This window comes from Odocoileus virginianus, chromosome 16, assembly GCF_023699985.2.
Source record: "Odocoileus virginianus isolate 20LAN1187 ecotype Illinois chromosome 16, Ovbor_1.2, whole genome shotgun sequence".
Taxonomy (NCBI): domain Eukaryota; kingdom Metazoa; phylum Chordata; class Mammalia; order Artiodactyla; family Cervidae; genus Odocoileus; species Odocoileus virginianus.
In genome coordinates this window covers 55,419,958-55,435,011 of record NC_069689.1, presented here as the reverse complement: position 1 = coordinate 55,435,011, position 15,054 = coordinate 55,419,958, and the positions used below count along the sequence as shown (strand labels likewise).

At 47.5% G+C, this 15,054-nt stretch overlaps 1 protein-coding gene across 1 annotated transcript; it reads right to left on the bottom strand.

Annotated features, from left to right (window-relative positions):
• Positions 1-3,601: 3,601 nt before the first annotated feature.
• MESD (mesoderm development LRP chaperone) lies at positions 3,602-11,949 on the bottom strand. Its single transcript, XM_020897778.2, has 3 exons — positions 11,694-11,949; positions 6,204-6,436; positions 3,602-4,941 (listed from the first exon to the last, which is right to left on the bottom strand). The coding sequence occupies exons 1-3, from the start codon at positions 11,898-11,900 to the stop codon at positions 4,683-4,685; spliced, it is 699 nt and encodes a 232-aa protein (XP_020753437.2). The 5' UTR covers positions 11,901-11,949; the 3' UTR covers positions 3,602-4,682.
• Positions 11,950-15,054: the final 3,105 nt, after the last annotated feature.

The window sequence follows — 15,054 nt, the reverse complement described above, 5'->3', positions numbered from 1 at the left end:
AAAAGATAATACTGGTCTCAGAACACTCCAATGGAGCCATGGATATGTTATACACCTTGTCAGCATGCAAATAACTCTTTTAAAGAAGAATCCAGAGACAGAAGGAAGTTTGATAATTTCCCCACCTTGATGAGGAGTTAACACATACTGAAAGTGTGAAAGTGTTAGTTGCTCAGTCGTGTCCAACTCTTTGCAACCCTATGGACTGTAGCCTGCCAGGTTCCTCTCTCCATGGGATTCTCCAGGCAGGAATATTGGAGTGGGTTGCCATTTTCTTCTCCAGGGGATCTTCCTGACTGGGGGATCAAACTCAGGTCTTCTGCACTGCAGGCAGATTCTTTACCATCTTAGCCACCAGGGAAGAGGTTTAACAATGTAAAGGAAACCACCAGAAGTACTAAAAACTACAGTCTGATCACCAGAAACCAGGGAGGTAGAAGGAGGACTATTAAGTTTCCATGTTTCATAGTTGATAGTCAAAAATACCATGTGACTGTATTAAAGCAAGAGACACAACAATAAACATGTTGCTGTTCTGTCGCGCAGTCGTATCCGATTCTTTGTGACCCCATGGACTGCAGCACGCCAGGCTTCCCTGTCCTTCATTATCTCCAGGAGTTTGCTCAGACTCATGTCCATTGAGTCGGTGATGCCATCCAACTATCTCACCCTCTCACTCTCTTCTCCTCCTGCCCTCAATCTTTCCCAGCATCAGGGTCTTTCCAATGAGTTGGCTCTTCACATCAGGTGGCCAAAATATTGGAACTTCAGCTTCAGCATCAGTCCTTCCAATTCAGGGTGAAAACAAACATGCAGAAGTAAAAATGAATCTATACATGTGCACATGTATTATATATAATCCCATTCTCCACCTTAAATATGGCATTTCTCTTGTTCATGAGTCTGCATGGCTTTTCTGGGTAGCTCCTCTGCTTCCTGCATCCCCGTGACGTCCTGAGGGCTGGGGCTATCTGGACTCACTTACTTGTGTGCACCTGGGCTGTGAAGGCCCCAGATGGGGCTGGACCAGGTGGGGCTCTCTGGGCATCTTTATCTCTGTGTGGCCTTTGCACATGGCCTCTCCAGTCTGGTGGCTTCAGGGGAGCCAATGAAGATGTGGTTTTCAGTTTCTTAAAAAAAAAAAAAACAAAACTTGTTTATATTTTTGGTTGTATGAGCTGGATCCTTGTTGCTGCCCGGGCTTTTCTCCAATTGCCACAAATGCGGGCTCCTCTCGAGTTGCAGTGCATGGGCCTCTCATTGCAGTGGCTTCTCCTGTTGGGGAGCACAGGCTGTAGGCACATGGGTTTCAATAGTTGCACCACATGGGCTCAACAGTTTTGGTACCTGGGCTTAGGGCTTAGTGCCTGAGACATGTGGGATCTTCCTGGACGAGGGATCCAACCCACATCCACTGCACTGGCAAGCAGGTTTTCTTTCTTAACCACTGAGCCATCAGGGAAACCCTGGTTTTCACATCTTAATGGCAACTATAATGGTCAGTGCTGGCTGGGTTGTGAGGTCTATTGCCAGCTAATATAAGCTAATACAACCACTCTTGAGGGCCACTTCACAATAACATACCAGAGGGTGAAAATTCAGTTGTTTCAGCAATTCCACTGCTAGGAATCTGCCCCTCAGATATAAGCACGAGTTTACCAAAGTATGTGGTAACATTTATTAAAATGTCCAGGGCAGCATTTTTGAACAAACTAGCGAGACCCTGAAAACTCAGCGTCCATTAGCAGGGGCTGTGCACGTGAATTGTGGGTCACACCTCACACCCAGCTTGCTGCACCACCTTTGACCTAGGCCTAAACCACTGAAATAGCCTCCCAACCTGCCCCTCACCCCTGCTCCTGTTGGCTTCCAGTCCACCAGTGCAAATCGGATGACCCCTCGAATCTATCCCACCACAGCTAAAATCCTTCAGGCCTCTCTGATCTCCAGCAGACTCTGCACACCCCCCACATACGCTCCAGCCTTCACCCTCATCACTGGGGTATGCAAGGTCTGGGGCTTCCCCGGGAGGGGGTGGGGGGGCAGGCTAGCCAGGGTGACAAGCTTTATTGCCTGGTAAAGTAGCTCCATACATCACCAACCACCTTGCAGAGGTAGATTTTCTTTTTCAAAAGTATTTATTTAGTTGCTCCACGTCTTAGTTGCAGCATGTGAGGTCTGGTTCCCTGATCAGGGATGGAACCCAGACCCCGTGCATTGGGAGCACATGTATCTTAGCCACTGGACCCCTCGGAAGTCCCCAGAGGCAGATTCTCTAAGTGAATGACCCCTCCTACAAAGGAATCTTCTAAATAAATCTTTGCTGTCATAATTCTCATTCATAAAGGTGTATTGTTTCTGAGAGATCCCACAAACTTGCCTAAGCTCAAAGCCCCCACAAACCTTCATCACTCACCCGTCCAGCCTGGTGCTGTGCTGTGCCCCCAGACTCTCCATCAGCCTTCCTGCTGTCCTTCCTGTCACTTCTAACCACAGGGCCTTTGCATGGACTGTTTCCTCTGCCTGGTTACTCCCTCCTCCTGCCTGAGAGGTCCTCTCTGACTATCCCAAGATCCCTTCACATCTTGCTCTTTCCTGTTTCTAACAGTTGCCATGTCACCTTGTCCAGGATTACCATTTGTCTTTCCCACCGAATCACTGCTTCACAAAAGCAGGGGCTGCAGGTACACAGTCCCTGGCACTCTGGAGCCCAGCACGTAACAGACGCTTGTTTAGTACAGGCTGATGTGGCTGCACGTCCCATGGGAAGCAAAGAGACGGGCAGGCACGCTGTGACAGTTCAAAGGGAACACAAGTTGGGTTGGATGAAGGTAATGTCCTTCTGTTTAAAAAAGACACACATTGGATCAGGACAGTGGACCAGGCCACTACAGGCACAGATGGCAGAAACCTAACAAACGGCCCAAGTGAAAACTGAAAACACCTGTGGACGGTGCTGGCTTCTGGCAGGGCTCAACGTAGGCGTTCAGCTGACCCCACCAGGACTCCGCTCTTCCCCCTGCTTCTCCCGATTGCTTGCTTCATCCTCCAGCCTGAGACAGTTCTCCCCTGGAGGGGGCAAGGTGGCAATAGCAGCTCCAGCCTCACTCTCCTGGGTGCAAGTTGTGCAAGAAACAGAAAACACCTCTTCCTGGGGGGTATGTGTGTGTTAAGTCACTCAATCGTGCCCCCACCCTTTGAGATTCCACAGACTGTGGCCCGCCACGCTCTCCTGTCCATGGGATTCTCCAGGCAAGAATACTGGAACAGGTTGCCACTGCCTTCTCCAGGGGATCTTCCTGACCCAAGGACTGAACCCAGGTCTCCTGCATCATAGGCACATTCTTTTAACATCTGAGTTACCAGGGATTCCTGAGGTGGCTCATGCAAACTCACCCTAAGATTAATTCCACCCTGGAGTGGGGGGCCCACAGGGTAAACATCCACCCCCCGCCCCACCAACCCAGCACAGAACAGAAAATGGAGCGGGCATGGATCATTACATGGAAATCAGAAAATAAGTTACCAAAATAACGGGAACTAGGTGCCATGAGGCTAAAACAAACACGTATCATCCCACAGATCACTATAAACTGGTAAGTGTGTTTGTTTTTTTTTATAACAACAAATTATCAGCAGCTTCCACAAGGCAGTGGCAGTGGGGGGCAAGGGGAGACGTTTCACTCTGTACCATTAATGATGATTTCTAAACTTTTCTGAATTTGCTAAAATCATGATGGAAGCTTTTCTTTTTAACAAATAATTTTAGTTCTTAGAAATGACAGCTGGGTATAAATTCTGTAACTCTCACTCAGAGAAGGCTGTGACACAGGAACAGCAACGTCAGACAGTAACAGGTAGCACATCATATTAGTACCATACAAAATCACCACAAGTTTAGGCACTTTATCAAAGGAACAGGTTTAGAAGCTTGGCCAACGCCCGAGTCACACCCTGGAAAATCATCATGTTAGATGGAGCACATGACTCGTGACACCAGCACTACTTTCCTAAGTAAGGTCCTGTTTGGACAGGACCCCTGGATTCACAGACCACACAAAATCTGACTGATATCAAGAGTTCTCAGTAACTGATGAGAGGGGTTTAAATCCAATAAATTTCAAGTGATTACTTGGGATTTTCAAGCTGCGTGATTTTATGTTCTGTGTCTTCTGCAGAGACTTGGGATTCACGTGTCCTGGCGTCCTGACTGTGTACATAGATGTCGGAGCACTGAGTTGTGCTCCTGTGGCCTGTTTTTAATTTCACAGTAATGGACGTGGTGTCTGCAAGAGACTGATTCAACGCATCTGAGGGTCTTAAGTTCGTCTGATGAGAACCTGGTATCCTTTTGTTTAAGAGAAACAATACAGAAGGCTGCAGGTCAAAGCAGGTAGGGCCAGGGCTGTGGTGCCATGGTCCAGCCAAAGATGCCTCCACGTTTCAGTGGGAAAAAGCCACACCTGCAGGTTTCCACTGAAAGTGATTTTATGGTAAATGTCAATCTGTCAGTGTTCCATGTTAATTACAAAACCTCTGTCCTCTTACTTGAAGCCTTTTAAACAGTAATTCTTTTGCTGACCAGAAACTGGCCACATGGCAGACCTTTCTCAGCAGAGACGAGAAGCCTGTGAGTGTGTGGTCGCCCATGCCCCCCTCCTCTGCACAGCGAGGCTGCCCCGTCACAGCTCTTCCCTCTTACTCCCAGCCCGATTGTCTTCCTTTGAAGCCCGGGGTTTCGGGTCTCTCTCCTTCTTTTTCTTGCCCTTCTCTTGCTTGGTTTGATTCTTCTCTTTGCTTCCTCCCCCTTTGCCAGGGTACACCTGGCCCTCCAGGGTCACGTCAGCACACCTGTCCTGACTGACCAGGAAGTCCTTGATCTCCCATGCGTAGCCCCCATCACGCAGCATGAAGATGGCACGGTCTGACCCCACGATGAACCTGGACAGACAGAGGGACCACGGTCAGCACACAGTTGGTGCAGGCTAACGGTTCAGAACAGGCCTGCAGCACTTAACTAAGAAAAGAGAATCCCCTTCAAATTCTACATGAACACAGAACAAAGTGTCCTATTTCCCCAGGCCTAGAAGCTGTTGACATTCACTGCTGGAAAGTACTAGCTGGCTCAACTATTTAACAAGTCGGCTCAGATCAAAAGAGAAAGAGGACCTGGGCTGTGTGTGCGGTGCAGGGGCTGCGCACGTGAAGGGAGGGGTCAGAAGGGGGCCTTGGCAGGCTGCAGACAGGCCGGGCTCAGGACCTCTCCCTCGGAATCGAGGGAGGCAGATGTTTGGGTCTGTTTTAGTCTTAAGAGCCCAGTTAAGGCTTCATGTGACAAAAAGCCTCTGCTGACACAGACTGACAAACAGGAGTCTGGATTGGGTCACAAGAGGCCCACAGAGGGCTCAGGAGGAGGCTCGGTGACTGGACAGAACTCAACCCTGGAGGTTAACCACTGGCAGCCAAGCACGTCCACACTCCGCAGGTCCCAAGGAGCAGACAGGAACAGAACCGAGTCCGGGCGTGTGTAAAGCACCGTCCCCCCCACTCTTATCAGTGAGAGCTCGGGGCCATCACCACCACAGCACTCGCTCGTTCCCCGGTGTCTACTTATGCTCACAAAAGCACTCTGCCACCCTAGACACTCTGAGTATTCCTTTTGATTCTTTTTGTACTTCCTGAGCTAAAATATTGGAAGACGCTACATTTCAGAAACCGTTATTGATGAAGAAAAAGGAAATTCCTCAAAACTGCATCTCAGGGTCATACTGACCCATGACGACCAGACTCCTTCACTTTAAAGTAAGAGAGTCTGGTCCAAGCTTCTGCGTGAACACAGCTACAGTCCCGTGGGCAGGGATTTCTAAGGGGAGAGGCACACTCAGACGTCAACTAATTTTCCACCCCCCCCAGAGGCAAAGCTATATAGCCTCTTACTCAGATAAAAGGGAAGTTCAAGATACATAGATAAATGGCTTTTGGATCAAATGAGATATGAAAACAAACAAATTTACTGGCTTTGACCAAACCTGAGCGGTCTTCTTCAAAGAAAAATAAATAAACTAGGTAAATAAATGTAAAAGCGACAGACTAGACAGGAAAGGTCCAGGGCCCTGCCAAGTACTGCCAGGAATGACACCCATCACACCAACAGAGGTAAAGCCCAGCACAGCCCACTTTTCTCGGCAAGGCTGTGGTTCTACCTCTGGACGTCATAGTTGGCGTTGAAAAGGCTGCCCTGCCACAGGCTGGTGATCTCCTCCGTCTCCTTCTCGGTGGGCTTTCCTGACACGGTGACAAACATCATGAGCGTCTTGCCCTTCTTCGTCATCTTCAGTATGCTCTCGGGCTTGCCTGGGTCTATCTGGGAGAAGTCTATCGGTGCAGAGGGTCTTTTGTGCTCTGGGAGGTCTCCTTCTTCTATGTCGTCATCTTTCTGTAAGGACGGGGGGTGGGGGAGGGAAGCATCACACAGTGTGCACTGCACAATTGGCAAAGGCAAGAATGTCCGCATGTAATGTCAGGGCTGGTTTATGACCTAAATCATAGCAGAAAGGCTTCTCTCGTGGCCCAGTGGTTAAGAATCCGCCTGCCAATGGAGGGGACATGGGCTTGATCCCTAGTCCAGGAAGATCCCACATGCCACTGAGCAACTGAATCACGACCTGTGAACTCTAGGCTTGAGAAGGGAATACCTACTGATGCACTGAGGATAATCAGAGCTGGGTCCTCCCCGTTAGGCGGGGAGTTATAAATACAAAAGTAGAAGACTGCACCCGTGGTATTGGGCTGGAATTGGAGGCAGCAGAAGGAACCTATGATCTTTTTGATAGACAAGATAAAAATATTTAAAAGAACTAGTGTTCCACAGGGGAAAGCTAATTCTGGCAAAGGAAACAGATTAGTCTGGAACATCTTCTTGTATCAGAAAGTAAGAAAGTGTTCATGGGATTATGGGATGTGTCAGGATGACACAGAAGCCAGCATGAAGCAGAGCTTGTGGGCCTAATCGGGAATAATCTGAAAATCAAAATAATGACAGAATGGTTTAGAACTCCCCAAACAAAGTAAGAACCACTGGATCCAGGCCCACAGAAATAAACAAAACAATTAATTATTAACAACAGAATGCCAACTAAATAAATATAAGATAAATGAGCTAAAAATACACAAAAGAATCAGTTATTCCTTGGAGAAAAGGCTAATTTCAGCAAGGAAAAAACATATGCTTGATGTTATCATATGCATGATCCTTGACAACATCACGGTAAGTGAAGGAGAAGACCAAACATACACTGCAGGAGTCTATCTATACCAAACATCCAAAGTAGACAAAGCTATAGACAGGAAGCAGATGAGAAGTTGCCTGGGGCTGGTTGGAGGGCTGGGAAGAATGCGGGGTGGGGTGACTGAGACCACAGTTTCTTTCTGGGGGTGAAGCAAATGTTCTCAAATTGACTGTGGTGCTGGCTGCACAATTCTCTGAACAGTCCAGAAACCACTGAAATGTACACTTTAAATGAGGGAACTTATAAGGCCTGTAAACTATACCACAATAAAGCTGTTACTTAAAACAACAAAAAAAAACAACCTAAAATGAAACAAAAAGCCCTATATATCACTACATGGGCCTCTTGACAAATCACTGAGGGCTGAGGCTTAAGACACCAACAATAATGTCCTGTATTAAACATATTTTTAATAAGAGAACAAGATAATTCTAAAGCCATGTCTGAAGGGGATCCATATTTGATCTGGCTTCAGCTCCCTAACTCACCTGAATGGCCTTGGACCAGACTCCATAATCCTCTAGGCCTGTCTCCTTGTCTATAAAAGGAAAAGCAGAATTGGGTGATCCCCACAGCCCTAGCAGTGTGGGGCCAACCTTTTCCTCAACTCTGCCACCCTCTCAACTGACCCATTTCCTCCTCACTTGGCTCTGAAAGAGCTGCTGGCGACCTGCAGGCAAGCACATGAGCTGCACTGTCCTGTGGGCCTGCGTGTGGCTCCAGGCACCAGTCCTTTCGCTGTGTGGCCTTAGTGGAAAATCATTTTCCCTCACCTCTAATGGGGAGGGGGGTGATCACAGCATCTCCCCTCTAAGCTTGCCTGGGAATTTAATGACATAAAGGCAAGCAATACATACTTAATACATGGTGCTGTTACCACTTGTTCGGTCGCTATATCATGTCAGACTCTCTGTGACCTCATGGACTGCAGCATGTCAGGCTTCCCTGTCCTTCACCATCTCCTGGAGTTTGCTGAGACTCATGGCCCGCTGTAACCCAGCTTCCAAACAACTATTGAAATCACCCTCTTAAAGTACATAGGAACTCCTGGTGGCCAAACTCACAGGCTGTTTCTGACTGTATTCTATTCTATTTTACCATAATACCTGTTTATGGTCTCCTTAGAATACTTCAAGACTTCTAGCTGGGTCAACAACCTAGAATATTTTTATTTTTCAAGCTGATTCTACTAATAGTCATGGCATTAACTCCATAGGTTACAAGGACCATTTCTTTTTCATGAAAATATAATTAATCAGAAGTCTAGCACATACAGTAAGATTAAGGATCTTTTCAAGAACCTTTAATATCTATTTTATACATCTGACTGTGAGTTTCAGTTACAAAAAGAAAAGAAAAAACAGAGTACCACAGCCGTAAGAGAAAAGGTAGCAGCAGAGGACGAGATGGTTGAGACCGCATCACGGACTGAATGGACATGAGTGTGAACCAACTCCAGGAGATAGTACGGACTTCCCTGGGGTCTCAGATGGTAACGAATCTGCCTGAAATGCAGGAGACCCAGGTTCAATCCCTGGGCCGGGAAGATCCCCTGGAGAAGGGAATGGCTACCCATTCTAGTATTCGTGCCTGGAGAATTCCATGGACAAAGGAGCCTGGTGGGCTACAGACAGGATTAGACGGGCTCGATTCAATGGACATGAATCTGAGCAAACTCCGGGAGGTAGTGAAGGAAAGTAGAGTCTGGCGGACTATAGTCCACAGAGTCACAAAAAGTCGGGCCCGACAGAAAAACCAACACCTCAGATGTAGGTGCAATTGTCCAGGTCTACTCTTAGATGCCCTGCTTCCCTGAGTAATCTTACCTGTTCTATCACTTCCTTTAAACTGAAAGCAATTACACCTTCACCCCCAGGCAGGGCTGGGGGCGGAGAATGTGACCAAGTGACCATTCCCACACTCTATGCAGCCCTTCCTCCAGGCCAGTCTTTCACTCTTGACTGGCTTCACCACTTCTCCAATGCTGTCTGTCAATATTCATAGCTACAGAGCTGAACTCCCTTATCCTGTAAATGCTTTTCGTCCTCCCAAGTCCTTGATAATAAGACCAACTACCATCTCCTGAGCAGCTACTAGGTCACAGGCATTGTTCATTTAGTATATCCCACCTCAGGACAGGGCTTCCCTGGTGGCTCAGAGAGTAAAGAATCTGCCTGCAATGCGAGAGACCTGGGTTCAATCCTTGGGTTGGGAAGATTCGCTGGAGAAGGGAATGGCTACCCACTCCAGTATTTCTGGCCTGGAGAATTCCATGGACTGTATAGCCCATGGGGTCGCAAAGAGTTGGACACAACAGCGACTTTCACTTACCTCAGGACAACCCTGTAGGATGCACACTGAACTGAGCTGTGGAGGAGGCCCAGAGAAGGTGAATAATTGACTCCAGGTCACCGGCTTGACAGGGTGACACTTAAGTACAAACTCGCTTGTCTGGCTCTGCTCCTATCTCCCCACCTATCCCTTCCCCGGCACCTGGTGGCACCTGGTTACAGTAACGTAAGAATCACCTTTGGTTTTTCTACACCAACAGGGACTCATTAACACAGTGGAAGGAGTGCCACCGTTCCTGCCACCACCCCCACCCCCTACACACACCTGAGGCAGGCCTCTCCCTGCAGCGATGACTTTCACACTGGCAGAGGATGGGGGAAGACCTTAGGGACCTCCACCAGGGGAGGAGGTACCGCTTCCTTCAAAAAAGCGCCCTTAGATTTTCCAGTGGCACGGTGGGTAAGAATCTGCCTGCCAAACCAGGGGACACGAGTTTGATCCCTGGTCCGGGAAGAGCAAGTAAGCCCATGCACCTAGTGCCCTCATGCTCCGCAGCAAGAGCAGCCACCTCAATGAGAAGCCCACATACTGTACCTAGAGAGTAGCCCCTGCTCACAACTAGAGAAAAGCCTGTGCGCAGTGACGAAGACCCAGCACAGCCAAAAATAAAATAATTGTTTTTAAAAATGAGAGATTAAAAATAAAAAAGCACCCAGAGATGGATCTGCTCTCCCACAAAAAGACTGCAATTGCTGGGGCAGGGCTTTCACACTTGCAGTGTCTGCAAAGGGGAGCTCAATTCACCTAAAAAGGAACCCTGCAAAGTGGGATGCTATCCGACTTTAAAGATAAGGAAAATGAGGATCACAAAGCTACCAAGGTCAATACATCAGATGGTACTAAAACTCACGTCTGAAAGCCTCTATTTAATACACACACCAAGTGCATGCGTGCTCAGTCACCAAGTTGTGTCCAACTCTTTTACAATCCCATGGACTGTAGCTTGCCAGGATCCTCTGTCCAGAGGGTTTCCCAGCCAAGTATACTGGAGTGGGTTGCCAATTCCTCTTCCAGGTGATCTTACCGGACCAGGGATAGAACCTTCATCTCCTGCACTGGCGGGCGGATTCTTTACCACTGAGCCACCTGGGAAGCCCACATACACACATGGGAAACCACAATATAATAAAACATCAGCACTGGAAGAAATCATCCAGTAAAATCTCATTCTGCACATAAGGAACCTGAAGTCTAGGGTGGAAACATGACTCACTCAAGATCATACACAGTGGAACCCAAGTTTCTGACATTACTTCACCAGCAGTGCAAATAAACCAGGAAAACACAACCACCTATGGATGGGCAAGAGGCAGCAACAATGGTTTTGGTTAGTGAACTTCACCTAAAAAGGTTAATACCCTCTCCCTGCCATTACACATTCCAACCCATTCAAGTAACCAGAAAACTGACTCGCACAAAAGCAAGTCATTGCTCCCTTGAACGAAAAATGTGAGATGCAAGACAAAAAACCACTAGCCTTTAATAACGCCTCCTATCCCGTCCAAAAAATTAAAGGCACGCACAAAACTTACAAAAACTTTCAGCAGGGACATATACCAAAATGGGAACTGTGAATCCTTATTTACAATGCGGGAGAACGACGAAGGGCGCTCTTGGAAGATAATCCTCTCCATACCCCTCACCCACCCACGCACTCCGTTCTCAGGAATGGGATGGAAAAGGTCTCCCCCCGCTCTTCACTAGAAGGGCTCGCTGACCACCGGGAGCAACGCCGAGGCGTTGATGACAAAATAGGGCTGAAAAGTGAGAGGCTGACTCGTGACTGCAGTGGCCCGAGGAACGGTGGAAAGAGGACGTCGGGATGAACGCTTTGGGGCGGGGGTCGGCAGACTGATGGAGTGGTCAGAGGCACTGAGGGTCAGCGGTAGCTGGTGTGGGTCAGTAAGGGCCATTGGCATGCGGACAGAGGAGGTTAGGGGGTCGAAAGACACCAAGATGGAGGTGTAAAGGGTCCCAAGACGGAGGAGGTAAGAGGTCAGTAGAAAGGGACCCCGGACAGAAGAGCCGGGAGGGTGTGCGCGCGCCGCAGACCTCCCACTGTTCCAGAAGACGAGCCATGTCGGCGTCGTTGTAGTCGCGAATATCCTTCTTCTTCTTCCGGGGAGGTGGGGTGGCCTCGCCGGGTGTCTCGGCCGGGCCCTCGGCGGCGAGGGCCCTCGGCGGCAACAGCAGGAGCAGCATCAGATCACAGGCACAGAGAAAAACCACGGCGGTTCGCGCCCAGCCGGAGGCCGCCATCTTTGCCGCGCAGAGTCGCGCCACCGCGTGGACCAGACTTGCGCGAGCCCTGGCCCCACCCCAGGCCGCCTCTTTCCTGGGCCCGCCCCTTGCCGGCGCCTGAGCGGGACACGCCTTCAGCCTAGCCTCCAAGGGCTCAAGGCCACCCCCCCTTGGCCCCGCCTCCCAGGCCTCGGTAACCTACCAGGCTCCGCCCCGTCCTAGTTCCTCCGGCCCCCACCTCCGGAAGCCCCGCCTCCTCCGCCATCTTGGCTCCGCCCCTCAGCCTCCTCCCGTTGGTCCAGCAAAGGCGCTTTGCCCAGTGTGGTTCTGTACTTCTTTTTCCGCCAGCGGTCGACCTTTTTCTCTCTTAACGAGTAAGTCAGGTCGAGAAGTTCCCTCAGAGCCTCTAGGAATCCTCCAACAGCGCCTCACGAGGCCTCAACTTTTCGCCTGTGAAATGAAGTGGCGCTGGAAGTTCTGGGAGCTCATTTGCTCCAAGAAAGCCCGTTTCACGAAGTCACACGCTTCCTGAGTCTCCTACAATTTCCTTTAAAAATGCCAGTGGCAGGTTAAGCAGCTTTCTCAGAAGATCACAAATAGATTGGGCCCAGTCGTTTGCTGCTCAGTAGAAAATTCAATCCGTCTTTGAATATTGCTATCATCTTTTTGTTGTTGTTGTTCTTTTTTTTTTTTTACTATCATCTCTTGAAACTGAAAAAGTTTTTTTTTTTAATCATTACTTTTCATCTGTAAAACAACTTCAGTATCCCTTCTGATTTTAACCTCATGTTGTCGGCTCTGTCTATTCCTTTTGAAGGTTGAATCATTGTTTTTTGTTGTTGTTTCTTGCTTTAAAAGAATCAGGCCAGAAATACTTTAAAGTTCCACGGATTTTAAATGGTTGATCTGCTGACTTTTAAATTTTTAATTGGATGAGAAAGACTCGAATCCCTTACTGTAGCTGTAAAATATTCGACCATTGTACAAACATTGTGTTCTCTTCCACACCAGCCACAATTCTGTCCCACACAAACCAGTTATCACTCTCTAGAATATTGTATACATTCTTCTGTACATTTACAAACACCGAAGTGTCTCTAGAAACGGTTTTGTTGCATTTATATGTGTGTTTATGGCAGCATGGGTTTCCCTGGTGGTTCAGAGAGGGTAAAGAATCTCCCTGCAGTGAAGGAGACTTGGGTTCGATCCCTGGGTCAGGAAGATTCCCTTGGGGAAGGGAATGCAACCCACTCCAGTATTCTTGCTTGGAAAATCCATGAACATCAGAGCCAGGTAGGCTACAGCCCATGGGGTCGCAGAGTCGAACATGACTGAATAACTAACATGTGACTACATTGCAAGTTGGTATGCGTTATTAGCATTTTAAGGGTTTTTGACTTACCAATATGACATGAAGTTTGACTATACTGCAGTATAGTATGCATTGATTTTTTTAAAATAATTTTTTATGTGGATCATTTTTAAAGTCTTTATTGAGTCTGTTACAACATTGCTTGTTTTATGCTTTGGTTTTTCAGCTGCAAGGCATGTGGGATCTTAGGGTTCAAACCCTCATCCTTTGCATTTGAAGGCAAAGTCTTAACCACTGGACTGCTAGGGAAGTATAATACAGTATTAATAAAATATAGTATTAATATACCTGTACTTTATTTCCTTATTACTCTGTTGATGGGTGCATGTTAAGTCACTTCAGTCATGTCAGTTGTGTTAGTCTCTCAGTTGTGTCCGACTCTCTGCAACCCCATGAACTGCCAGGTTCCTCTGTCCATGGAATTCTCCACGAAAGAATACTGGAGGGGCTTGCCATTTCCTTCAGGGGATCTTCCCAACCCAGGGATCGAACCCACTTCTGTCTCCTGCATTGTCAGGCAGGTCTTTACCACTAGCACCACCCCAATTTTTATGCTATTACCAAAAGAAAAAAGAGCTATAATAAACCTCTTTACTTCTGCCTGGTGTTATGGGCTGCACGGTATCCTCCCAAATTCTGTATGTGGAAGCCCTAACTCTGGTACCTCAGAATGTGACTGTGTTTGGATCTCTAAAGAGGGAATTAAGTTAAAATGAGTTGTTGGGGGTGGTCCCTAATCCAATATGACTGGTATCCATACAAAAGAAGAGATTTGGACACAGTGATATATAGAGGGATCATGTAAAGACACAGGGAGAACATGGCTATTTACAAGCCAGGGAGGGAGGCATCAGAAGAAACCAACCCAACCTTGATCTGGGACTTGCAGCCTCCAAAACAGTGAGAAAATAAATTTATGTTGTTTATTCCAGTGGTCCCCAACCTTTTCGGCAATAGGGACAAATATTGCAGAAAACAGTTTTTCCATGGACCAGGGGCAGGGGCAGTGGTTTTGGGATGACTCAAGTGCATTGTATTTATTATGCACATTATTCCTATTAACATTGCATCAGCTCCATCTCAGATCATCAGGCATTAGATCCCAGAAGTTTGGGACCCCTGGTTTAAGCCACTTGGTCTGTGCTTTGTTGTTGTTCAGTTGCTAAGTCATTTCTGACTCCATGACCCCAGGGACTGTGGCATGCCAGGCTTCCCTGTCCTTCACTGTCTCCCGGAGTTCACTCAAACTCAAGTTTATTGTGTCAGTGATGCTGTCCAACCATCTCATCCTCTGTCGCCCCCTTCTCCTACTGCTCTCAATCTTTCTCAGCATCAGGGATTTTCCAGTGAGTCAGCTCTTTGTATCAGGTGGCCAAAGTATTGAAACTTCAGCATCAGTCTTTCCAATGAATACTCAGGGTTGATTTCCTTTAGGATTTTTTTTTTTAATTATAATGACATTTTATTTTAGTCACAACATCTGACACTTCAAAAAAAGATACCACTAATTAAAAAAAAGATACCACTAATAAATAACAAAAGTGGAAATACTTATCAAAGTTAAAACAGACATAATGTTTAGCTGAGAATCACTTCAACAGAGTAAGGCTCTAAAGATACCAGACAAATGATTTCCTTTAGGATTGACTGGTTTGATCTCCTTTCTGTCCAAGGGAATGTCAAGCGTCTTATGCCCTAGCAAACTAACATATCTTGCTCGGATAGATTATAGGCCACATATAAAACAAAATTGAATTTGTAAAAAAAAAAATGGTTTAAATAAGACGGAGGCCTTTGTGG

Coding starts and splice junctions, on each gene's coding strand:
- MESD (XM_020897778.2), bottom strand. CDS start 11,900: ATGGCGGCCTCCGGCTGGGCGCGAACCGCCGTGGTTTTTCTCTGTGCC. Junction 6,437..11,693: donor GTCTTCTGGAACAGTGGGAG/GTCTGCGGCGCG, acceptor CCGTCCTTACAG/AAAGATGACGACATAGAAGA. Junction 4,942..6,203: donor GCCAACTATGACGTCCAGAG/GTAGAACCACAG, acceptor CTGTCTGTCCAG/GTTCATCGTGGGGTCAGACC.